This window comes from Rattus norvegicus, chromosome 1 (genome assembly GCF_021556685.1).
Source record: "Rattus norvegicus strain SHRSP/BbbUtx chromosome 1, alternate assembly SHRSP_T2T, whole genome shotgun sequence".
NCBI lineage: Eukaryota > Metazoa > Chordata > Mammalia > Rodentia > Muridae > Rattus > Rattus norvegicus.
The window spans coordinates 110,723,322-110,749,995 of record NC_141534.1 but is presented as its reverse complement, the minus strand read 5'-3'; the positions used below and the strand labels follow the sequence as shown (position 1 = coordinate 110,749,995).

General features: G+C 43.4%; 1 protein-coding gene and 1 pseudogene across 1 annotated transcript in view; both read right to left on the bottom strand.

Moving 5' to 3' along the window:
- Nucleotides 1–26,674, bottom strand: part of Prmt3 (protein arginine methyltransferase 3) — an 89,899-nt gene that overhangs the window by 9,198 nt on the left and 54,027 nt on the right. Inside the window, exons 14-15 of the mRNA NM_053557.2 lie at nt 5,623–5,673; nt 5,344–5,431 (exon numbers count right to left, since the gene is read on the bottom strand). Coding sequence (NP_446009.1) covers nt 5,344–5,431; nt 5,623–5,673 — 139 coding nt within the window. The remainder of the gene's footprint in view (nt 1–5,343; nt 5,432–5,622; nt 5,674–26,674) is intronic.
- LOC120100115 (U4 spliceosomal RNA) lies at nt 15,527–15,589 on the bottom strand (annotated as a pseudogene).

The window sequence follows — 26,674 nt, the reverse complement described above, 5'->3', positions numbered from 1 at the left end:
CTCTCTGTCTAGTCCTGACTAGCCTGGACCTCTCTATGTAGACCAGGCTGGCTTTGAACTCAGAGATCTACCTGCCCCTCCCTCCCTACTGTAAACCACCAGGTCCAGTCATCTTCCTGCTTTCTAAGATTCAGCCTATCCTCACATGGAATAAATCTAGTTTGCCAACATCACTGGCCATTGTTGAAGATATAAGCACAGACACACAGACATATGCACACAGAAACAGTCTAGGCAGAATAACTACATGGCTATGCTTACAACACATTACTTGATGGTATGATGGTGTACACTTGTAATCTCAGCAATCAGGAGGAGACAAAAGGTCAGAAATTCAAAGTCATCCTCAGGTAGTCTCTGAGTTCAAGGCAGATTGGAGGGCACTTGAGTCCCTGCTTCAATCAAACAAAAATCTTGCATGTTATATCATGGATACCAAAATTCATATATTTTAAATTTTCCTAAATAGACTCTTGGCTCTAACTTTACCTAAAAACCATGCCATGTATCGAACATAAAATCACACACAGAGAAATTATTTTCAGCCACACAAGATAAAATCCAAACAACCTGCTCAACTCTAGCAACGCAGTAAGAATCCCAAGCACACTGGAGCTGGCAAAATGGCCACGCAGCCCTGAGTCAAGCACCTTGACATGGTGCTACCCTCCACCCTAAGGGACTGAAGAATTCTTCTCTTACTATACTCCCTCAGCACAGAAATACTGATATGACAAACACTGACATATAAAAACAAGAGGCTAAGGACAGTACAGTACAGCATACAGGGACACAGACGTGCCATGAGAACTCAACACAGTGTGAGGAGATGTGGCAGCAGATCTGTGCACAGGTTGACCCGGAGAACAGAATAGGGAGTCATTAACTGAGGACACCCAGTAAGACTCAAAAGTGAGCAGAGCTGAAGTGGAACTCACACAGAGAAGCCACAAGAGCTGTATATGTAGAAGAGTATCTGAGATAAATCCAAGAGAGTTCTTAAGAAGATAGGACAGTGAGCTAAGAAATGATCAACCTAAGAGCTGCCGAGACATAGCTCATGGTAGAGCATTTCCAAAGGCTCTGGGTTTGTTCCTCAAGTATCACAAGGCCCTAGAACCAGAAAATGTAGCTGGAGCATAAGTTAATCTGGGGGTCTTGAAAGGGTGGTGCTGGAAAGGAAGGATATGATTTCTTAACAAATGGTTTTGGGAGGAAATCTGAATTTTATCTGGACGAAACAGACCAACGAGGAGTTTAAAATTTTGATGGCATATACAGTTCAATCTTGCTAACATTCCCTTTCATAAGTCTGCCACTCCACAAGTCTCAAAAGATGATCTGTTGATCGTGGTTTACCATTTAAGACTTTTACATTTACATCTCTACGACTGACTGGCTATGGTGCAGGAGGGAAAAGCATTGCCACCAACCCTGGGGTCAACATTGTGGACTGAGAGAACAACTCCCCAGATCCTTTGACTTCGACATGAGCACTGGGCTATGTGTGCACCAATATACACAAACAAATAAAATGCGACAGAAGCTTCTGTTAAAAAACTGGTTGTTGGGGATTTAGCTCAGTGGTAGAGCGTTTGCCTAGCAAGTGCAAGGCCCTGGGTTTGGTCCTCAGCTCCGAAAAAAAAAAAGCAAAAAACAAAAAACAAAACAAAAAAAACAAAAAACCTGGTTGCATCTACAGTCCACTGAGTGTGCTAAGTCTTTGTGTATAGTGCAGAGAAAGCACCAACCACACAGCGCACCTCTCCATCATTTAGGATTTAATTTCTCTCAATACTGACCTGTAGTTCTAAATGTACAGGTCTCGCACATTTTTTTTTCTTTTTAAAACTCCATCCATCCATCCATCACCCACCTATGTACCTATGCACCTATGTATGTATGTATGTATGTATGTATGTATGTATGTATGTATGTATCTAATGTGTGTATGCAGGCACACATGTCTATCACTATGTGTGGTGCTCACCTGTGTTTGTGCACATGTGCAGATCAAGAACTGTGAGTTGATTCTCCCTTTCTACCACGTGGGACCCAGGGACTGAATTTAGACTGTCAAGCTTGGCAGCAAGCGCCTGTCCCCACTAAGCCGACTTGATAGCTTTCTGATGTGAACCTGAGGCTTTTCTTTCTTCATCCTCTCTATGCTTGGAATCTGGCTTATGAACGTTTTTAATCTGTTGATCATGCTATTTGTTTTATGTTTGTGTTTATCTTAGGTTTTAATAGTCTTTAGTCTGTGTGTTCTGGTTATTATCAAGTGTAAAAGACTTCGCAATTATGTCCTAACTATTTTCTGCCCTACTTCTCAGTGCTTCTCCCCGGGACTCCTGCTATACACTGAAGACAGAGCACTTAGAACTTCCCTACATAGTGAGAAGCTCAACGTTTGCTAAATGGGCTTCCCCTTGTGTTGGCATTTATCATTCACCTACATCTATCAGACTTCTATCTATCTATCTATCTATCTATCTATCTATCTATCTATCTATCTATCTATCTATCTATCTATCTATATCTGCCTTAGGCATTTGCCAATACCCAGCTCACCTTTAGAGCACTTTCATTGACCGTCAAGTTTAATGACCAGTCCTGCTACTAATCCCACAGCCTTCCACTAAGACATCTCTGTCTCCACCTCCACAGTGAGGTGTCTTCTCAAAGAAAACAGACCTATCTCAATGTGCATCTCTGTTAATCCTGTCATTTCTGGGTCTTTATAAGTTCATCTTTTTCTGCATTTGGCGTATGAACAAACAGCAGCTATTGAGGACTTAGTGTCACGTTTCATCATCCCCTCACGGTGCTTCCTGCAGTTCAGTTCCATGTGAGTCTCATTTCGAAGCTGTGTTAGCTGCATGCTTGGATATCACATTCCCACCACAAAGGGATGGTCCTTCTTGAGTCCGTACTGAATACTGCTCATATAGGCAGCACTCTGACTGACAGAAGTCTATGACCTCTGAGAACATCTATGGCCATGGTAAACTGCAGTGCGCTGGTCTGTCTGTCTGCCCTTGTACACCCATCCTACATGCTCTCCCATAGCCTTCTATGCAGAATGTAGTTCTTGTTTCATCTGCTTGTCCTCTTTAGACCTCTACCCTACTACGAAGTTCTACCTTCTATTTATTACCACAGCAGGGGACAAGAAAGGGTTAAGTTGGTGGGGCTATAAGACAGCCTTAGCATCGCATCCCTGCTTCATGACACTAGGAAAAGCCCAGAGGTAAAGCATGGGGCAGTCAGCTTAGGGATTACTGGAAGAGGAAGCAGAATTTCAAACTCTTACCAGTTATCAAGTGTTGCATTGCAATTAGAAGAGAGAATTTGAAGGAGCAAGCCTAAAGGCTGTCTTCTCCATCCATCGAGTGTAAATGATATGATGGGCAGGCCCACTGATAAAGTCCTGTGCTAGGATGGCAAACTGGCTACAACAATATACCTTCAAGTTCCCATGCAGGGCTAACATGAGCTCCACACATGACCGCTAAGCTGCTTCCAGGGCCTGGTCTGTGTTAGTCTCGGTTCAGCAGTGCTACGCGTCAGCTTTCTTCAGAGAAAATGACACCATTAAAGTCTCATTCCCACAGATCACACTGAAACCTGAGTGAGAGGTGCGGCAGGGCGCACAGCTTTCCCCTAACAGCCTCATCTGCACCCCATTATGCAGCAACAGTGAAAGCAAAGCCAAGAAGTGGAAGGAGACAGAGTTTAGCATTAGCATAATAGTAATATGCAGCCGCCACTCGCTTCATCAAATCCTGACACTGGGACACAGATTCCTCAGTTTTAAAAGTAGCATTAAGTATCTCTGAGAAGCCACTTCCCATCTACACAACAGAACTCACCCTCCTGTTGGACATTCAAGTCTGGATGCCCCTCCCCCACCTTTCCTGGATGTGTTCTCAACAGTCCCTCAGCACATGGTCACAGAAAAACAAGCTGAATGATGGCAGAGAAAAGGGCAGTAAGTATGGCAGCTGTGTGCAGGAAGAGCTAGAGCAGCCAGCATGCAGAGAGCTGAGACAGGAGGACTACTCTGAGCTTGAGGCCAGCCTGAGTTGCAGAGTGAGACCTTGTCTCAAAACAAAACGTGTGTCAGGTATGTAATGTGCATATAAACATTAAAACACACACACACACACACACACACACACACACACACACACACACACACACACACACAAGAGAAACTGAGTGTATAAAAGATTCCTCCAGGGTTAGAGAGATGACTCAGTGGTTAAGAGCACTGACTGCTCTTCCAAAGGTCCTGAGTTCAAATCCCAGGAACTACATGGTGGCTCACAACCATCTGTAATGAGATCAGATGCCTAAATGTTTTAAAAAAAAGATTCCTCCAATACCCCACATTTATGTGAGGTTTAAAGGTGTGAGTAGTTACATAAAAATAAGTGGAAAAGAAGCCACAGCACACAGAGACGACCATTGGCTTCCGCATAGACGTTTCCTTTCCTTTCCTCCATATGAAGTTGCCTTAAGTACAGTACCTCCTGAGTGAGTCTCACACATTAACTGCAGCAGTGGGTTAGTCACTAAGGAAATAACCATTTTCTCTTAGTTATGCATGTCATCACTGACTAGTTATCAACTAGGGAGACATTTCCTGGAGGCTGAAAAGACAGCTCGGCAGCTAAGTGCACTTGATGTTCTTGCAGAGGCCCTGGTCCCAGCACACATATCTGTAACTGCACTTCCAGGGGCTCCAACGGCCTCTTCCTATCTCCACTGGCATATGTACATATGTAGCCCACATACATATATCCAGACAAAATATCACATACACATAAAATAAAATAAATCTTATTTTTATGAATTAGTTTTAAGGTATATAAATACTCTATTTTAAAAAGTAAAAATTAGACCTTAGGGTGTCTGCAAAGGTCAGAAGAGAATGTTGGTGTTGGAATTAAAGATAGTTGTGAGGGGTTGGGGATTTAGCTCAGTGGTAGAGCGCTTGCCTAGCAAGTGCAAGGCCTTGGGTTCGGTCCCCAGCTCCGAAAAAAAGAAAAGGGAAAAGAAAAAAAAAAAAAGATAGTTGTGAGCCACCAGATATGGATGCCAGAATATAAAATTGGGTTCACTTAAAGAGTAGCAAGTGCTACTGACAGCTGAGCTGAGCTATCTTTCTAGCGCTTAAGGTATGTCTGGAATCGAATACTAGGATACTTTACACACATGCAGGGGGTAGCTCTGAGACCTCTAACCTCAGCATCTGCTATGTTCTAAGTAAGCAGACACGTGAGTGACCACCGTTTCCCCAGAATGAAGGCAATGTTTTGCCTGTGCCTGCTTTCTTACCTGCTTTAACGGGAAAAGGCTTTTCCAGAAGAAATATTGTCTGTTTCCAGTGTGTTTTGGTGCTCTGGGGGCCAGTAGAGAATACAACCTGCATTGGTGAAGTTCAGAAGGATCTGATGACGTATATGATTCTTAATGTCATGGTACATTAATCTACTACATCAAATACAAGCCGCAATTGCTTACAACAGCAAAATGCTTCTGACCAAACACCTTGGGGCACAAATCAAACACAGGACTCTGTATAATTAATCCTTATGAATAACTCATGATACTTACCCTGTTGTGACAGTTCTTCTCAAAATATATATCAAAGTACCCAGCAACTGCCTGCAATGTAAAAAAAGCAGTATAATTGATCATTACAGTAATTACTTGATGTAGTCATTAACTACTTAGTCGTCTAAGACTTGAAAAACTAGAAACTATCTCAGAGCAGACACTGCACAAACTTACTTGTCACTAGTTTTCCAGAAAAAGATGTTGTAAGTAAAATAAAAGATATAATTGGCTTTTCCCCATAGAACAGTGTAATAAGGCTAATCAAACAATCGATAAATGGCTTCTTATCAGAGAAATGCTCATGCCAGACTGTACAAGGTGAGAGGCTAGGAACAGAGGCCTGGCCAGCATGAAATGCTGGCAGACAGCAGGGCAGCCATCTTGCACCCTCCAGCTTGCTTCAGACTTTACACAGCTGCAGGGAGGGCAAGCTGGGAAAGGCCAGAAGCAGCAGTCAGAATCCAGACCACACTGTGACTCACAGAAACCTGATCTACGGTTTGGTTTGGTTTACAGTAGAATTGCTCTGTCATGAAACTTTTTCTCATCTAGTTCACCCAACTTTAAAGCAAATTACAATAGTTTTGTGATGGGATTATTAGGTACAATTTTAAAATGTTAACTATTTTTTAAAACTATAATGAACACAAATCACATTACTCAAATAAAACCATGTTATGAAAATATCCTTTTATATATGAAGAAAAACATTAAAATTAACTCTAAGACTTACTGGGACAACACAAGAAAGTCTCTAGAAAAAAACTTAACAGATTTGGATAAATATATATTTCACCTTTGAAAAAAGATTTGCTTGTTTTATATGTATGTAGGATTGCATGTATGTATGGGGACCATATGGTAATGATTTACATGAGATAATTATTGACAACCATGCTGATTAAGCCATTTGAAAGTTTTCAGTCTTTTTTATTGATGGTCAGGCCAAGGTGGGCTTGAGCCTTTGAAAAGTCTCATGGCGCCTAAACTCAGGAATACAGCATTTCTAAAGGCAAACCCACCCAGATACATCAACGTTCAGTGAGGGTAAGAGTAACTGAGGCATTCATTTCTGCACAGGATAGTAGTTTTAGACAGACTTTGCCAACTTTTTTGGTTAATACATCTGGACCACACTCAAGGCCATGAAAACCTCAAATGTGCTGCCAAGGCAGACGTGACTGTAGGGGGCAGGAGGTAGAGGGCTGAGAACTGCCTAAGCAAACACCAAATGGAGTCAGACCAGGATGGCCTTACCTCAGTCATTTCAGTAGCTGTGCCTGATGTCTATGGGAACCAGAAGAGGGCACAGATCCCCTCAGCTGGAGTTACAGGGTGTTGTGAGCTGCTATGTGTAACTGCTGGGAACCAAACCTTGGCAAGACCAGCACATGCTATTAACCACCAGGACATCTCTGCAGCCAAATTCCACCTCTGCTTCTTTAAAACTTAAATGCTACTATTCTATTTTCCTTCATAATGGATTAGGTGGACTTAATCTGTTTTTAAAACTGGCATTAAATTAAACTTACAAAGTGCTAAAAACAAGACATTGATTATTGAAAACAATCACCACCAGGCCAATTTGTGTGCTCTGTTGCTTTTGTAAAGAATGTGGAATTTTATTGATCTTTGAGGGCTAATTCACACTGAGTCCAAAGCAAATCCAATACTTGACCTTCAAGTTCATTATATTTTAGACACTAAGAAGGGACGGAAATGCTGCTGATACTTCTGCCAAACAGAATCACAGAGCAGAGGTTCTTAGACACAGACTAGCCTAGAGAACCATGAGGCAACAAGGAGCTTCTATAACAAATCCCTGTGTCTCAAATACCTATGGTTCCTTCATGAATATAGCTAACTGCTTTAATAAATGTATTCCTGGACACTTGCCTTGTTCACTACTAGATCCTGGTGACTGGTCCACAGAATCCGATAAAGATCGGCTGGGTGGCGATGAGCAGATATAACTTGAGTCCACCACTCACCATGCTGATCACACTCTGTCCTAGCAGACTGCAGTCTGCTTAAGAGGGTGGCTAGGATTTCTAGAATTCTCACCCAGTTCCATTTTATATACTTCTCAAACATTTTTAGTTCCCTGTTGTCGTAAATATTAAAAAATGCCTAACCTTTTGTCCCAAGCTATCGCTGGTACCCTTAGGGCCACATGGCTCTGCGGGGTGTGTGTGTGTGTGTGTGTGTGTGTGTGTGTGTGTGTGTGTGTCTTGCACTCTCTCTCTAGTGCCAGCACCCGTGGGGCCACATGGCACTTCCATGGAGCCAGATGTAAACAATCCTCGCCATGCATCCCTGCATAGACACAAGTTGTTATATTTCTTAAGGGATGGATTTCTATAGGTCAATTTATCTTATCTAGGTGGGCAGTTTCTATCTTTAGCAATTGGTTGTGAGTTTATTGTGTGGATGTATTGTGAATTGAGAATTTAACATATAAATCTGACTGATAAATTACAGTTCACTGAGTCCTGATTTCACTGGGTAGTTGGTAGTTTATACCTTAACTACCAGGGGCTGGTTTTGGGGAGTGAGAGCAGAATCCATGGCAGGAAGCTTCAAAAAGACAGGCCGTGCTGGACTTCTAGAGCCCTGATTTTACTGGCTAGCTGGAACCAGAAAGTTCGAGACTAGCAGAGAGCCGCTGGGAGAGATACTAATCAGAGATAAATTATGGTTAGTTCCTATGGCCCCATGGGTGCTGGAACTTACTCCGGGGACCAGAGTGGCAAGGTGCCACACTGGAATGGCCCCTGGGCTGCCTCGGTCAGAGAGTACTTGGGGGCAGCATGGAGCCGCTGATAAGAATACCCCACAGTGCCATGTGGCCCCATGGGTGCCAGTGCTAGCACTGGATAAAGGTTAAGTGCTTTTTAATATTTACCACAACACCCTGACTCTTAAACACAGCTAGCCTTACATAGTTAGGATAACTGACTAAGTCATTGTCCTTTGTACATTAAGGATTCATCAAAAGAGATAGAGATTTAAAAGCTGATAAAAAAAATTAAATGGTTTTTGTTGTTTGTTTGGTTTTGTTTTTTTTTTTTTTTTTTTTTTTTTTTTTTTTTTTTTCTCCTTCGGAGCTGGGGACCGAACCCAGGGCCTTGCGCTTCCTAGGCAAGCGCTCTACCACTGAGCTAAATCCCCAACCCCTGTTTGTTTGTTTGTTTTTAAAGCTGGTTTATTTAGAAAAGAAGGAAAATGACCAGGTACAATCTTCTCCTGGGAAGGGAGAGAGGGCCAGGGGCTGAGTTCAGTACTGGTAGTTTAAGATTAATCAACAACAGAATCTGCATTAAAAACCCCTAAGTAGGAGGCTGGTGGATACGTCCATGTACTGGGAGAACGACTCACACTACCTGTGTGACAAAGGCAGCTCGGGGGCTGTGGCCTTTCCACCCCCTCTCTCTCTGTGTCTAACACAAGACTGGGAAAACCAAACTGCTGAGGATGGTAGAGCTGCAGTCTAGCGTCAAAGTCACAGGAGAATGATCTTTGAAATGTGGGGCTATTCAGACTGAGACCTTAACATGTGGGATCCGCACTAAGCCAAATACAGTAGTTCAGAAATTAAATCACAAGACATCTAGGTAGTGTCTACAATGGGAAGATTGGTGGAAAACTCAGATTGATGTTCAGTGTGTGGGCAGAGAAATGTTTTTGTTAGGTGACTATTGACTGGAGAAACAATCAGAACATACGACTAGGTGGCAGGCACACCCAATGTGTGACCACAATGCACCTGTGAAGATGCTCACCCGGGGTGGCAGGTGACAACTTTGTGCTATTCATGTTTGCTCTATTTGTCTGTATTGACATTTCTAAAAGAAGCATCAGTTATAGGAAATAGGTAAATGTGAATATTATTCCTTTTACCTGTAACGTTACACAGACCTATACTTCAACCACTACCTTTGTGCTTCAGCTCTCCCCAAAGGCTAGACCAGTCAAAGACAGTTTCCTATGTAGAAAACAATGGACTGACCTGAAAGAGTCACCTCTGCCCCAGTTAACACCACCACAATTACATTTTCCAATGAAGAGAGAGCAGAAAGAAGGAGAAGAAAGTATAGCTGACAAGGACTTATTCATATCAAAGGTGCGTTCAAAAAAAAAAAAAAAGAAATCACAAAGAAAACCATTTCTCTAACTCTGCTTTTTATAAAAGCAGACTGTCAATCAATCACCTGCTGCAGTGATGCAATGACAGCTGCATCGATGTCAGAATGCTTGTCTAAAGAGGGATCTGAAAGTACAGCATACCTTAGAACTCTCCGCAACTCCAGCTGTCTATGAATTTAACTTAAAAAAAAAAAATCAAAGATAAAGCTAATCTTCCTACCCCACCATGAACAGTGAGGGAAATACTGGTAATCTTCCTACCCCACCATGAACAGTGAGGGAAATACTGGTAAGTTTGGGAAACAGAACCAAGAAGGAAGAAGTATGGATGTTGTTTTGGTACCCAGCATTTGGAAGCCTTTGACCTGCTTGTTTTCTGGAAACTGCATCTTTCTCTGCTCCCTCAATCAGTGTGTCTTCTCAGTAGCAGTGGAGACTGAGACCACAAAGACATGGGAGGACTTAGGAAAAGACGAACAGTGTCTGCAGACAGCCTGCTCTTTAGTGAGCTTTCCCAGGACTGAAAATACAGAACACACTGGCTGTGGAAAGCTAAAGGGGGAGTTTCTGGGCTCCGGTTTGAGACAGGGTCTCATTATGTAGTGCAGGTTGGCCCTGAACATATGCTCCTCATGACTCAATCCAAGAGCTGGGACTGTATTTTGTTCTTAAATACAGCAAGATCTAGAATGTCCTTAGTCTCTCTTCTCATTGGCTATTTAGCAATCTGTCCTTATCATGTTTTATTTATTTATGTGTTTATTTTAATTTCAGTTACTCAAGGTCAACTGTAATCTAAAAGTAGTAAATAAAACATTCTAGAAATAAGCAAACTTAAAGTAACTTCCTGTAGTGTTCTCATAGTCCCTGCCATTGCTGTTGCCCTTTAATTATGCTTTGGATGTATTTACTTTACTGGAGACATGCATGGACGTGCAGACAGTACTTGGGATACCTTGGTTTGGGTACCGTCCAGGATTTCAGGCTGACGGGGATTACTAGAGATATGATTCTAGAGATAGAAAGGAAAAACTCAACCTGAAATGCAGTTAGGGAAGCCAGCTGGTCTATGGCTGGACCTTGTATTTCTGCAGAGCCATTTGGGCAGATTGTTGCTTTCAATCAAATGTCAGCTGGTTTGAGAATAAAATTATTGTCTAGAAATTGCTTTTCAATTACAGTTCCACCATCCTGTTGCTGTCACCATGGCAGGATGTCTTAGGTCCTCAAGTGCTAATCCCTCCTTCCCTTCTCTCTCAGATAGGGTTTCTCTGTATAGCCCTGGCTGTCTGGAACACTCTACAGACCAGGTTAGCCTCAAACTCAGAGACCGTCCAGCTTCTACCCTCTAAGTGCTGGAATTAAAGGCATGCATCAGTACACCTGGCATCAGTACACCTGGCATCAGTACACCTGGCATCAGTACACCTGGCTCCAGGTGCTAATTTCAAAGAACCATGTTCTTCCCGTGGACGTCACTCAAACACAAGAATCCACCACCACCACAAAGAGTTGGAAACATGACTTTTAGGTAATAGCAGTAAATGACTGGAGCGAGCTTCGAAAGCACATTGGTAGATCAGGCAGGCACATAGATATTTTGTTAGCAGCAGCACTGGGGGCTGCTTGGGAGGAAGCGTCATGAAAATCAAGTATCAAAGGTAGCTGACTAATCTACAAAGTCAGGGTCATAATTAAATCATGCCCCCTGCCACTGTGCAATATCAGTCAGAAAAAGCTGATAAGCTTAAGCTATAAGTCTCTGAGGCTAAGAGGGAGAATGGGCAGTCACCAATAACCACCATAGTGGAAAGTGAGAAGGAAATGATGACAGAAGACATCATGAGAGGAACGATTGGCCTACAATGATTTCTAGGACAGGTGACCACTCTTGACATTACCAGAATCTTGAGTCTGACATTTGAGGCATGTGGGAACGTAAAGTCAGTGTGTGGCCTTATAGTGCAGAACATTCCCGAGCACCAGAACACTATTTCAGAGGGACCTTCTCTTGCGGGTGTCACAGAATAAGAGAATAAGGCAAAGCAGTTATAAACAGCATCATTTAAAAAAAAAAAAAACCCAACACGTTTTAAGCCATATTTTTGCTTGTTTACTTTATATGCATAAAAGGAAACAGTTTGTTTTACACTCATACATTTGAGGAATAATGACAGAATTAAACAAATGACTTCTTCATGTGTGTCAGTGCGGTGGGTCTTTTCACAAAGGGACACCCATGTGAGGAAGGAAGAAGACAGGAGCCAATGAAATGAAGTCAGTCTAGACTGTATGAGGAAGAAGGGAATTAAAAATCATCATGATCGCTATCACCTGCAGGGGGTAATTCATCATTTCTGTTCCTCTCCGGTATCATGTCCCACCAGCGTGTGGGTACAGCAGATACAATTAGGCAGCTGGCCACAGACGTGGGCGATAATGTGCTTTTGATGGAGTTTATTCAAGCATAGAGAAACAGAGCTTGTAATCCATGCGGCAGCATCTCTGCAGCAAAAGCACAATTCATCTGCTGTGGAGTATTTCTTTCAAAATTTCAACACTGAATTTAAACGCCAACAGATGAAGGGTCTGAAGCAAGCGGCAGATAATGCAGAGGGGAGGTGCTAGAGCTTATATTGTAATACACAAACACACAAAAACACAAACCGGGTGACACGGCGGCTGAGCAGACAAGAGCTGCGAGGACTGGCACAAAAAGCAGCAAATGTGAGAGTTACAGCTTCCTCCCCAAGCTAACTATGCCTTAAATTATAGACTCTTTCTTCTTCAATTAATTTCTATTTTATCCCAAGAGTGGATTTGCATCTCTGTTTGCTGTTGCGGTCCCTCTAGGGAACAATGCATGCTAAGTGCTGTGCAACTCCCAAGGGGCAGTGCCAGACCGAGTGGTGTTTAGAAATGGACTTAACCACATGGAAGACAGCAAACACACAAAAAGCCTAAGGAGACCTTTGTGCGAAAACTCGCTACAATGGAGACCTTTGTGCGAAAACTCGCTACAATGCCAACTTATCCCAGACAATGGCTAGAAGGCCTTTCCAGGCTTAGACCATACCCTTCTGATTTTAGGAACAAATTGAATCATCTCTTCAGAGTCTAGAGTTGCCTTTTGGGAAAAAAAAAAAATCTGGCTATGTGGGCTCCGGTGCTCTGGCTTCAGTCTCCTGAGTAGCTAGGTCCAAAGGCTCACCTAAACACGAATACCTGTAAGCTGCTACCTAAACACACCTAATGTACATTCTTTGGCCTCTAAACAAAAGCTATTGTTCTATATAGCTATTTTTACCTTTAGAATCATTTACTTTTAAAACACTATTACTATTTGGTTCTTTGGAAACAGGATCTCAGACAACACAGACTGGCCTTAAAGTCACTAACCGATCCTGCTACCTCGATCTTACACGTCTGGGATTATGTCATCCATGCCTAATTTTGAAGTATCTTAATGTAGTATGTTCCTGCAGAAAAATGAACTGGAGTGCACAGTGTAGGGAACTTTCAAGTCAACTGCAGCTGTGAAATTCAAATTCAATTAAGAACCAGGCAGGAGACAGCCAGGTGTGCTGGCACATGCCGTTAACCCTAGCACCTCGGAAGCAGAGGCAGGAGGGTCTCTGTAAGTTACAGGGCCGCCTGTTCCATTTAGTAGGTGCCAAAGCAGCTAGAACGACAAATGAGACTGTCTCAAATAATAAATGAAAATGTCAGCATCCTAGTAGATGCTCTTGCACATGAAGCCAGCCCTAGGCATCCCTGCGCCAAAAGAAACCACTGCCCTACTTCCCAAGCGCAGGCTAGCTTCTCCAGCACACACATTCACAGAAAGAGGACCATAAATCATTTGGTCTTTTGTGTCTGGCTACTGTTCCCTGAGCTTGTCTGTGCTGCTATTATAAAATGCATGTGACATGGCTCCTCAGAATGGCTCCTGTGCTGTACTCATTTTCTGTTACTCCTATGTTGACTGAAACCTTAGATGGGAAGACTTCAGATGAGGAACTGGTGCAAGGATTTCCTCAGCCAGCAGACCCTCTGAAAGCTGTGAGGTTTCTCAGTAATGTAGCAAGTTGTTTACACTAATATTGGAGGCTGCTGGGTACACACTGGGTAGGCATTCCTACTGCTTCCGTCATCCCCATCACTGCCTGCAGGTTTTATCTGCACTGCACCATTTCTTCATTCTTTGAGACAGAATCCCCTGTAGCTCAGGATAGCCTTGAACTATGCAGCCAAGGACAGCCACGAACTCCTGGTCCTCAGGTTACCATCCCTGGCTTTCTCCATCATTTCCTGCATTTATCTCAGTTTGTTACTCATTCTTCCTGTGTGTTAATGATCATTTGTAGCTGTGGCTGACCTGGAATTCACTATGTGGAACAGCTTGGCCTCTAACTTAGAGACCCATCTGTCTCTGCTTCCGGGTTGCTAGGATTAAAGGTATATACCTCCACACCCAGCTGCTTTCTGTTTCTTAATTTGAAAATGAATTTCACAACTGTAGTTGGTTTGAGAGCTGCACTGTGTACCATCAACTGTGCCCAGTTGTGTACCATCAACTGTGAGATACAATAACCCTTCTTCCCTTGGGTGTTTCCAGGGTTATTTCATCACAGCAATAGGAATGGCAGCAAGGACACGTCTTGTCCTTGTATCTCTTGAGTTATTTTCTTTTGGCATAAAGCCCAGCTCACAGATCCTTTTAACACTGCTGTATGCAGATCTGCTGCTAACTTGTACTCTACCAAGCTTTAGAATGCTGCTTCTTTTCCACATTGGGTACCTTATTTTTTTTTTTTCTTTTTTCTTTTTTTCGGAGCTGGGGACCGAACCCAGGCCCTTGCGCTTGCTAGGCAAAGCTCTCTACCACTGAGCTAAATCCCCAACCCCGGGTACCTTATTTTTTAAATATGTTTCAAACCCTTTTCTCCTGAACACGCCCAAGTTTATTTGGACAAACTAGTACCTGCGGCAGCTAGAGCTGACTTTATCCCCTCCTGGTTCTTGGTCCATATTGTCTTCTATGTTTTAAAATCAGATTTCTTTAGATTATGTTCTATACACGGAATTTTTAAAAAATTGCCAGTACACTGACTTTTTAAAAAATTGTCAGTAGAGATATTTTGAGGTATATAAGAATAATCTTCGAGAAAGTTTTTTTAAATTCATTTCAGATATGCCCTGGGAGCTAGCGACTCTGTGTTGTTGTAGAGGGGATCCAGGTCTCCTGAATCATTCAGGGGCATGAAGCTGGCTGCAGTCGTGACAAACCAGTCTCTGGTCTCTGCTCTGATGCCAGTCTTTCAGGATTCCCATCGCAAAACCTTCGGAAGACGAGCACCCCTACTCTTTGCTCGGGTTCCTGTCTGAGGCCACGCAAGGGCAGCAGGAAGCTGCTCAGCGGCTTTCGAGCGTCAGTGCCTGCAGGGCAGACACAGCCGAGTCCGACTCCTTTGGGTCTTCCTTCCCTCTCCCCATCGCCCTTGTTTTCTTCCCACTCTATGTGACAGGCTACTGTAGACTGTCCTCAGACTCACTATGTAGTCACGGACGACTCTGCACTTCTGAGTCTTCTCTCTCCACCACCCCAGTGCCAGGATGACAGCCTGGTTTATGCAGTGGGGATGGAACCTGGCCCCCGTGTGCTAGGTAGGCACTCTACCAATCGAGTCACACGCCCCGTCCCCCTGTGGACTTTTTATTGAGTCTTGAATAGTCCAGTGAAACACTAATGCATATATAGCAATAATCGCGCCTCGGATAAACCTCATTGGCTACGATACTGCCACTGCGCAAAGCTACTAATGCATATATAAAATCTTCCAGCATACAGTAGTTCAGACTCCCCCTTTTGTGCTGTTCTCAGAAAGAGGGTCTTCTGTTTCTAGTCCCTGCACAAGAGACAGATTCTTCCTTGCATTGCTTTTCCCCACTTGAGGCTTCTACTTGTATCCCCATCTCTACACTAACTCCTCATCGGTTATTGTCTCCGCCTGCACGGCCTTCTCTCACCACGATGTAGACCATGATCCACACTGACTGACTGTCCTGTTCCCTGCATGAGCACTAGCCATGCTCAGCGTGCTGTTTGTTCAGCTACAGGGACAGCAGAGACTCCTCCTGTGCTCAGCTGTCCCCTGAGCTGCCTAAAACTACCACTGGGAAATGCTGAATAACTGTGCAGTTAGGACATGACGATGTGCCAAGCCTGGCATGCTCAGGGGCCATGGTGGCTTCACTTTGGCTCATTAACTGTAGCCTAGCTGTCACTGGTAAACAGAGGCATGCTCAGGTCCTCCTAGCATGCAGGAAGGGAAAAAAACAGCTTTGTGTTTCATATAACTTTCTATCTTTAAACTGATGTGTATGCAAACTAACTCACAGAAATAATCTCCAATGTCTAGACCAAAGAATCAGTGCAGAGTCACCACAGCAAATATCGTGCTTGCAGAATTACTTACATAAGGACAACTAGCATGGATGTGCCAGCCACGAGTGGCACATTTTCTCATGAACCTCATTATCAATTTGCATTATAGAACACAATGCTGTGTCATCTTCTGAAGAACATCTTGGGGACAGAGGCTATGTTTTCCCTTGTAGCACAAGACCCAGGATAGAGTGCAGGTATTCAGCACACACTGTTTGAATGGAAACTGCCTTGCTTGTGCTTGGGTTTATTCTTGCAGTTCACTGCTACTCTAGGCCCCTATCTCCTGTTCCTTCTACATCATCAGTTTCTTGTGACTGTTACATTTTTCATGTTGGTCTTCAATGTTGTCCAAACACTATTCATGCGAGAGTCCACATTCTATGTCTAGCTTCTCAAATGGAATAAAATATCATCAGTGGTAAGGAATATTTTGTTTCCAACAACATAACTTACGAAGCAGAATCGTGGCACTGGCCTATGGTTCCTGTCCAGGAGGCCGAGACAAGGTTTGCATGAGGCCAGTTTGCAGGCCAGCCTGGACTACACAGCCAGGCTCTGGATGAGTGTCACCATCATATCCAACACCCAAAGCATTATAGAAATGACGTGGATATGGACTGTTGCAGGTCTTCAACAGAATCCACTAAACCTCCTGGGGCAGATGATCAAGTTCCAAAGATATTCAGACAGACGACAGGCACAGACTTACTTTCTTTTCCTTCCCTCCCCACCTTAATCTCCTTTTAGAGAGTGTCTTATTATGTAGACCAGGCTGGCCTTGAACCCACAGAAATCCACCAGTCTTTGCCTCCCCACCATTCTGGGTTTAGGATTTTCTTTACATGCCTTTGCCTGTGAAGACTAGTCTCTTGAGGTACTTAAGGGCAAATTACTTATAACTATTTAATCCAGATGGACTATTTAAATGCTATCTATGAGGTCAAAAAGGCCTAAATCCCTATAAGCAAATTAATGTGTTAAAAATGAAATAAACATCAAAAATTCTTTCTCTGAAAACATAGTATGAGCTGCATGAGATGGCACAGAATCATAAGCTAAGCACTCAGAGGGTTGAGGCAGGAGAATCATGGGTTGGAAACTAACTAGTCTTCTTAGTGAACTGCGGCTAGCGTGGGCAACATAGCGAGGGCCTGTGGAAGACCAGCAAATGTAGCCCAGCAGCAGAGTGTAAGGGAACAACTGGATGACAGACGGAGCTCTGTCCGTGTGCCTGGCACAGCGGAACGTGTGTGCATGTGTTCTGTCAAACAGGGCCTTGGAAGGAGCTTAGTGGCATCACTTCCACCTCTGAAATGAAAAGCTCAGAGAAAATGGGCCAAAAATGGGTAAAAGCTTAAGGTCTGCTCAGAGACACAGCATCACTACAGCTCCTTTGTGACAATAGAAAGATGGACTGACTCACTTCTGTAAACATTATAAACCACACCGTGATTTATCTGGTTCCTGCAACAGAAATTCAGTTTTCAATTCTTGACTCATTTTCCATGATGTCTGATGCTATTGTCAATACCCACATTCGTATGAGACATCTGAAAACATCAACACGCTACAGCATTGACATACTTGAGGGCCGATATTCACAATGGTTTCTATTGAGAAGGTCTGAATGGGTAAGATTATTTTCCCATATCATCACTCTGGGGATAAGGGCCTCTATCCACGAGGAAAACACCTGATTAAACACACTCACCATCATAATCCAGCATTGCTCACAGGTGGCCTGAGGGAAGAGGCAGGGCAGGGGCCTGCTGACATATTAAGGTGGAGCCTGCTACTATTGACTATTTAATAACTATTCCACCCTTACACTGAGTTTGAGCCCGTATGAATACTTTGACACTACTGAGTCCCAGTATGACCCTGTCCCACCTACAGTCAAAGGAGCCGCTTTCAACACACAGGCTGTTTCAGAGCAAATGACGCTGTGATGCCTCTCACAGTACAGTTCTTCAGTCTGCAAATGTGACCCTCAGAACTCTACCCCAATTCCATAGACAAGTCACTGTCAGCTCCAGGGTCTTGTGGACTCTGCATTCTCTCGGATGATGTATCAACAGTGATTCAAATGCTGTGGGCTATTCTAGTCCAAGAGAACACATGGCAGAGTTAACATGATGTAGGAAAGACACCTGACCTTTTAAAAATTAAGATTGCTTATCACAGTTTCCAGGAGAAAACGTAAAAGCAGAGATGAACTGAGTGGCTTGAAGAGTGGGCCAGCAGATGAAGTGAGGGACTTAACAATGTGCCGTGCTGGAGAGCTGGGGTCAAGCACCGCTCGCCTGGATCCTATGAAGACAAGAAAGGTGCTCTGATACAGAAGCATGTGAGGGATAAGGGATGGAGAAATGGCCACTGGCCAGGCTTGTTTGGGGCAGAGAAACCATCCACACTCGGAAGCTCCTATTCCTGGGGACCCTGCTTACTTGGATGTTCAGCAGTTGCATTATATTTGCACACGATGCTGCCTAAACAGACTTGCCAACAAGAAACTCAGAGCCTCAAAACCAGCCATTCTTCTTCTGTTTCTCCCCTTTTGTCTCTGTCACCCCTTCCCCCCAAAATAAACCTCTCCTACAAAACAAAACAAAACAAAACAAAACAAAGCAAAACAAAACAAACAAAACAAGCCCCACTTGGTAGGGCACAGGACAGCACTCCCCTTACACAGGTCAAAAGGCACATATCAGCAGCCAAGCCTCAGATCCCTGCTTCTCAATCTGTTCTCCTGTTTCTGTCTCAGTGCTGTGGTCCTTCAAGCTTCACCAGGGGAAGCCGTCTGTGACTTTGTGCCTTCTGGCTCTGTGGCTTTATGCTGCCTTTCCTTCATCTCCATTACTGATGTCATCCCCTTGTTTCATCTCTAGTTACTTTTTGGATATGTTCAGTTTCCCACCACCTCCTTTCTAAACTGCCCATGTCAATCATGGTCACATTTCTTGGCTATGCTAATGGGCTAGCCTACCCACCAGCTGTCTGCATCCACTCTGGTCCCTTCAGCTCCATATTCCACTAGAGCTCTTTTCCAAGTACTCTGACTACATCCTCTGGCTGACAGAGCATCTTAAAACACTTCTTATTTCAGTAAGAGGAAAGCACAATGCAGCAGAGGATCTTGAAGGTTCTCCACCTCTATAAATACAATGGTCTACATGTTCAAGCTAGGCTAGAATTCTTTCCTAAAAATTAACACATTATTTCTTTGCCTGCTGCGTTCTCTGGGGCATACCCAGCTGCCCTGAGTGGCCTGATCTTCTACAACCTCCATTATCCCACCACCTCTACACTATCCTGTTACCTTCATCAGACCTGCTGAGGGAAGCATACAGGCTAGAGTCTCTTCCCACACTCATCTTCCCTGCCCACTGAAACCTCTAGGGCATCCCCAGCTTCCCTGAGCAGCCTGCTATCCCAAAGGACTTCCATTCTCCTGCTACCTCTCAGCCCACCTTCATCAAACCTGCTGATCTGAAACTATACAGCCCAAGGATAGCCATCAGAGGCCTGCCACACCAGGATCATCTAGATTAGCCCCTCCCAATACTACAGCAGGAACATCCAGGGACTAAATCCATCTATTTGGCTAAAGGCCCTCAAAAGAACTCAATCAGCAAAAAAGAGGGCACAGCTACCCTTCTATAGCAAGTTAACACAACCAAAGCACAAGAAAATGACCTTAAATCCAATCTTATAAAGATGATGGAGGCCTTTAACGAGGAAATAAATAAATCCCCTAAAGAAATACAAGAAAATACAATCAAACAGGTAGAAGTCATGAAAGAGGAAACAACTTCCTTAGAAAAATACAGGAAACTACAATTAAACAGGTGAAGGAAATAAATACAACTGTTCAAGACCTAAAAGTGAAAATAGAAGCAATAAAGAAAATACAAACAGAGGGAATCCTGGAGAAGGAAACCTAGGGAAGAGAACAGGAACAACAGACGCAAGCATAACCAACAGAATCCAGGAGATGGAAGAGACTCTCGGGGTAGAAGATACCATAGACAAGATTGATGCATAGTCAAAGAAAAGGTTAAACCTAAAAGATTCCCGACACAAAACATCCAGGAAATCTAGGATATAATAAGCTGACTAAAGGAGATCAAGTAGATACAAATTGGAAAGGAAAAAGTCAAAATATCCCTTTTTGCAGATCATATGATAGTATATATAAGCAACCCTGAAAATTCTACCAGAAAACTGCTACAGCTGATAAACACCTTCAGCAAAGTGGCTGGATACAAAACTAACTAAAAAACAAACAAAAAAACCAGCCCAGTAGCCCTACTTTAATTAAATGATAAATGGGCAGAGAAAGAAATTAGGGAAATAGTACCGTTTCCAATAGCCACAAATAATATAAAGTATCTTGGTGTAACTCCAACCAAATAAGTGAAAGATCTGTATGACAAGAACTTCAAGTTTCGAAAAAAGAAACTGAAGAAGATATCAGAAGATGAAAAGATCTCCCATGCTCATGGATCTGTATATAGGATTAACAAAGTGAAAATGACCATCTTACTAAAAGCAATTTACAGATTTAGTACAATTTCCATCAAAATTCCAACACAATTTTTTACAGACCTTGACAGAAAAATTCTCACTTCATATGGAAAGAACAAACAAACAGAATAGGTAAAACAGTCCTGAACAATACACGGACGGAGGCATCACCTTCCATGACCTGGAGCTGTACTGCACACATAGCGATAGTAATAAAACTGCATGGCATTGGTACAGGAACAGACAGGTTCGTCAATGGAATAGAACTGAAGACCTTGAAATAAACCCACGCACATAAGGAAACTTGATTTTTGACAATAAAGCCAAAACCATGCAATGGTAAAAAAGAAAGCATCTTCAAAAGTTGGTTTTAGTCTATCTAGATGTCTATGTGTAGAAGAATGCAAATAGATCTGTATCCATCAACCTGCACAAAACTCGCGTCCAAGTGGATCAAGGACCTCAACACTGAACTGACAGAAGAGGAAGTGGGGAAGAGCCTCAAACTCACTGCACAGGAGACAGCGTCCCGAACAGCACTCCATGGCTCAGGCACTAAGACCAATGATGGATAAATGGGACCTCGTGAAACTGAAAAGCTTTTTGTAAGGAAAAGGACACTGTCAATAAGACAAAACAGCAGCCTACAGACTGTGAAAAGATCTTCACCAACCCCACATCTGACGGGGAGCTAATATCCAAATTTTGCAAAGAACTCAAGAAGTTAGACATTAACAACCCAAATAACCCAACTGAAAAATGGGGTACAGGGCTAAACAGAATTCTCAACAGAGGAATAGAAATTACCAAGAAACACTTAAAGAAATGTTCAAAATACTTAGTCATTGGAGAAATTCAAACCAAAAGAACTCTGAGATTCCATATTGCACTTGCCAGAATGGCTAAGATCAAACTCTGAAGGGACAGCTCAGCTGGCGAGGATGTGGAGCGAGGGGAACTGGGAGTGCGAACCTTGGAGACAGACTTGGTGGTTCCTCAGAAAACTGGAAACAGCTCTCCCTCAAGACCCAGCTATAGCACTCCTGGGCACACACCCAAAAGATGCCCCACCCCCCCCACAGGGACACTTGCTCACCTAGGTTCACAGCAGCTTGGTTCCTAAGAGCCAGAAACTGGAAACAACCAAGGGCTCCTCAACTGAAGAATGGATAAAGAAAATGTGTGCATCTACACAATGGAATCCTATTCAGCTACTAAAAACAAAGACATCATGAAATTTCAGGCAGATGGATGGAACTTGAAAATATCATCCTGAGTGAGGTAACCCAGTCCCAAAGGACATGCATGGCATGTACTCACTTATAAGTGGGCATTAGCCATAAAATACAGGAGACCCACACTACACTCCACAGACCCAAAGCTGAACTAGAAGGAAGGCCTAAGCAAGGATTGCCTGAATCTCACTTAGAAAATGGGAATAAAATAGTCTTAGGAGGCAGATGGAGGGAGAGAACTGTGTGGGAGAGGGGAATAGGGAGGGGAATGGGAGGGGGAGCGTTTCAGGATCAGGTGTGGGGATAGACAGGGGAGATGACTAGATGGCCATGAGAATGAAAGGAAATGTGCAGCTGGTGGGGGTCATCTGGAGGACATATCAGATACCTGGCATAGGGGAGGCTACCAATAATCAAGGGGAATAACCTTAGCTGAGATTCACAGCAGGGTAGGGTGGGTATGGAACCTGAAGAAACCACTTCAGCTAGTCAGGAACCCCAGGAGAGTCATAGGAACATCAACCCACCCACAAAACTTTGGACCCAAAATGTATCCTGCCTACAAGAAATTCAGTGGCTCGCTATGGAGCAGAGACTGAGGCCATCCAATAACTGACCCAACTGCAGACCCATGCCATGAGCAAGCACCAATCCCTGACACTATTATTGATATTGTTATGCTGGCAGACAGGAGCCTCATATGGCATCCTCTGAGAGGCTCCACTCAGCGGCTGACTCAGACAGATGCAGGGATCTATTGCCAAACATTGGAGGGAGCTTGGGGACTCTTAGGGAAGAGTTGGGAGAAGGACTGAGGGCCCTGAAGGGGATTGGAACTCCATAGGAAGACCAACAGAGCCAACTAACCTGGAACCTTGGGGCTGTCAAAGACTGAACCACCGACCAAAGAGCATACACGGGGTGGAGCTAGGCCCCCTGCACATATATAGCAGATGTGCAGCCTGGTCTTTATGTGGGTCCTGAACAGCTGGGGCAGAAACTATCCTTAAAGCTCTTATGGAATCCATTCCCCTACCATGGCTGTCTTGTCTGGTGTCCGTGGGAAAAGAAGCACCTAGTCCTGCAGAGACTTGATATGCCAGGGTGCGGGGAAATACAAGGGGGACCTCCACTCTCTCAGAGAAGGAAAAGGGGGATGGGGAGAGGGATTGTGGGAGGGGCAGACCAGAAGGGGGGACAGTGATCAGGATGTAAAGTGAATAAAAATAATTATCACATTTTTGTCACACATTAATGGGGTTGAGCAGAAGCTATTTCCATACATGCATATGATGTACACTGATGAAATATACCTACTCCCTGACAGGGAACTTCTCTCCCATTTCCCTTCCACCAAATCCCCTGGTGTAAAAAAGTCAAGTTAATTTAGCCCAAAATTTACAGAATGAAACTTTCTCCTCAGGGTTCCACCTGTTCTGAAGTGACCTTTACTCTAATGAGACTCATGTGTGTTTTGGCCACTCCTATTTTCCTCATTGCTGTGTTTTCATTACATGTAATTACCCTAAGTTCTGTTAAGTGCTTGGATTGTCTAGTTTGAGGCAAGAAGGCTACAATAAATATTCTTACATGCATAGGAATGCATTTCTGTTGTTTTACAGCTGTAGAGGTTGATGAGTTTATAGAAATAGGCCTTTCTATATGGTGAGCTAGCTCGGTCGGTAAAGGTGTTTTTGGTCAAGACTGATGACCTGAGTCAGAAACCTCATGGTGAAGGAGAAAGTCGACTTTTACAGTGGTTCTGCAGTGTTTTGTGAAAGCAGATAAACATCATAAAACAAGTGAAACCGCGAATAGCTTTTCCTCGCCTTGTCATCCATGCTTCTCAGAATGCTACCCAGCACAGCACAGTGAGACACTTGAGAGCACTCTGCTATATACATTTTCAAATGCAAATACCATTATAGAACCTTCTGGCAACAAGCACCCAACATCAACCGGTATTTGGCAAGTTACTTCTAGACAGACCCTTTTCCATTTTTGTGCTTAACTATTTTGAAGCAAGGGCCTCACAGCATGCCTCTCTAAACAGGACATGGAGGTAATGACAGTGCCCTTACCACGAGCTACCAAATTGTCAGGAATTCTTTGGTGTTATCTAATATTCATGATGTAAATTCCATATCTGACTATCAGTAATGGCTGTGAACACAGAACTATCTGTTCGGCTCACAACATACCTGATGTCTCCAGCTCTTTAGCACAGGTCAGTACCTCAGAATGATGCTTGGGAACAGATGACAGGACACTAGTCTAGGCTCAAGTCCAGATAGCTGGCATGGTCATCCTGACAAGGAGACCTAACTGCAGCAAAGGAGTTCGTGAGAACCACTCTCCCCCACAACATAAACCTTCGTTAAAGCAGCCTATTACAACATCTGCCAGCTGTCTCGCTGAGATCTGTGACGCAAGTTTAAGACAAATCTGACCATTTCTAAGCAGCACAGATGTGTTTTAATAATTAGTTTGTTTCGCTGATTAGCTTTGCAAGGTCAAACTTAGGTCATCCTATGCCATGGAGTGCCAAGTGCTGATTTATTACCGGGGAATAAGTTTGGAATTGGCTGGTTACCACCATCAGACTTGTCAAAAGCCCTGAAAGAAGATTTGAAGAACAATTGCAAAGAAATGGGCTCCTTCCTTAAGTCATTAGAAAAATGTAAAGCTTGATTAAAAAATAAAACAAAATAAAGTACTGACTATGGAATCCCTGAGGTTTGATGGTAAGCATTTTAGAGGTTATTCTCATGGCAGTGTTATCTGCTTTAAAAGGCTGAACAGCTTGAAGGTTTGTCTTGACCCAGTACCAAGGTCAAAACTTGTACTCTTAAAATAGCTTCAAGCTACTTAATAGGCACATCATGGAGAACTAAACTGGGCAGGATAAGGTTCTGCTTATCCTGCTTCACGTACACTGATTTCTTCTAACCAGTAAATTAAAATTCTAGATATGGAGGTAGATTTCTGTCAGACGCTCTGCCTAGCCATACCGACCAATCACCTTTTTTTTTAAGATCACAGCTGAAAAGAATCCAGTGCAACACTTCCTCTAGGCAGCCTCACCCGCCTGCTGGGCCCAGCCTCTGAGGCTACAGCTGTGATCCCCTCAGCACTGCTACTAAGAGAGGAAAAGGAACAAGTCACTTACGGGAAGCAGAGGTTAAGTCCAGTAACAATGACCTTGAACTAACTCTGGATCTTGGAGTAAGAAACCAACTGAGTAGAAAACAAGAATGCTTTTCTTTGGACATTTAATAAACACTAAGCATGTTTTAAAAGGGCAACCTCTTCAGAAAATGAATTTACATATGAAGGGCTTATTGTATACGTCTGAAATAACTAATGGAAAAAACTAATAAACAACTAATGAAAAACTAGAAAGACCCTTTATGCTAAGTCTAAACCATCTCCAGAGCGGTATGTTTCTATATCACATAGAAACAGACCAACATTGCCTTCTGAGCTGAGGACAAATGCCGGGGACCGACACCTGGGTCTCTTGGGAAATCTGGAAAAGCACAAAGGTAGAGCCTGTGTCCTCAGGTACAGGATGCAATTCTGTGGTTCTAGCAGTACTCAGACCCCAGGGCCCAAACCATGTGTTGTCACAATTCACTGCCACAAGGAAAGAGCTTCATTCCATTCTCCATGTCTCACAAGCTCTTCCAAGACAGATGTTAGTAACAGAACTTTGATTAGGTCTTTCAGAGCCTATTTATAAGTAGCGGGTTCATTAACTAGCCCACTGCAAACTTTGCCAGGACAGGGCTGCTGGGTATGGTCACACACTCCTGTACTCTGGTACTTGAGAGGTAACACAGGACCACTGTAAGCTCAAAGCCATCTCTTAGTAAGACCCTGACTCAAGAAAACAGTGAGTGAGCAAGAAGGAGAAACAGGGAAGTCAAGTAGCACTCAGTCTTCAGGGAGCACTTTGAAGCTCCCCACTTGCCCTGCCTACCAACTCTTCAACAGTCCAGTGCTGGTGAAGACATTTCTCTGGCTGTAACCTCAGCCTAGTGACATACCCTGCATACTCAGGCTTGGCATCCCTTCCACAGACTGTCAGGGCAGCAAATTGTCAGCCTGGCCTTATTCTACTGTATAGTAATTACCATACTTTTTTTACTTAAATTTTGTTTTTATTTGTGTGTGTGTGTGTCTGTGTATGGTATTTGCACATATGTGAGTATGTCAGGTGTGAGTGGGTGCTCAAAGATGTCAGAAGAAGGTGTTGGATCTCTTGGAGCTGGAGTTACAGATAACTGAGCTGCTATGTAAGTGCTGGGAGGGAACTCAGGGCCTCTGCAATAGAAGTAAGCACTCTTAACCACTGAGCTCCTCTTCTAGTTTGTTAATTGTATTAAGTATGAAATAGAATTGGGAAACTCATAATTAGAAGAAAAGCAAGAGAAACATAGTCAGGGTTGACTTAGAGTGGCAGTAAATATAGTACTTAAAAATGACCGCAAACATGGTGAAAGAGGGACTGAAGAGATGTTAAGAGCAGCGTCACCAGTGAAGAGCACTGCACTGCAATTCTAGAGGTCCTGAGTCCAAGTCCTAACAACCACATGGTGGCTCACAACCATCAGTTATAGGACCTGATGTCCTCTTTTGGTGTGCACAAAGGCAGAGCGAGCATTCATTCATATATATATATAAAATA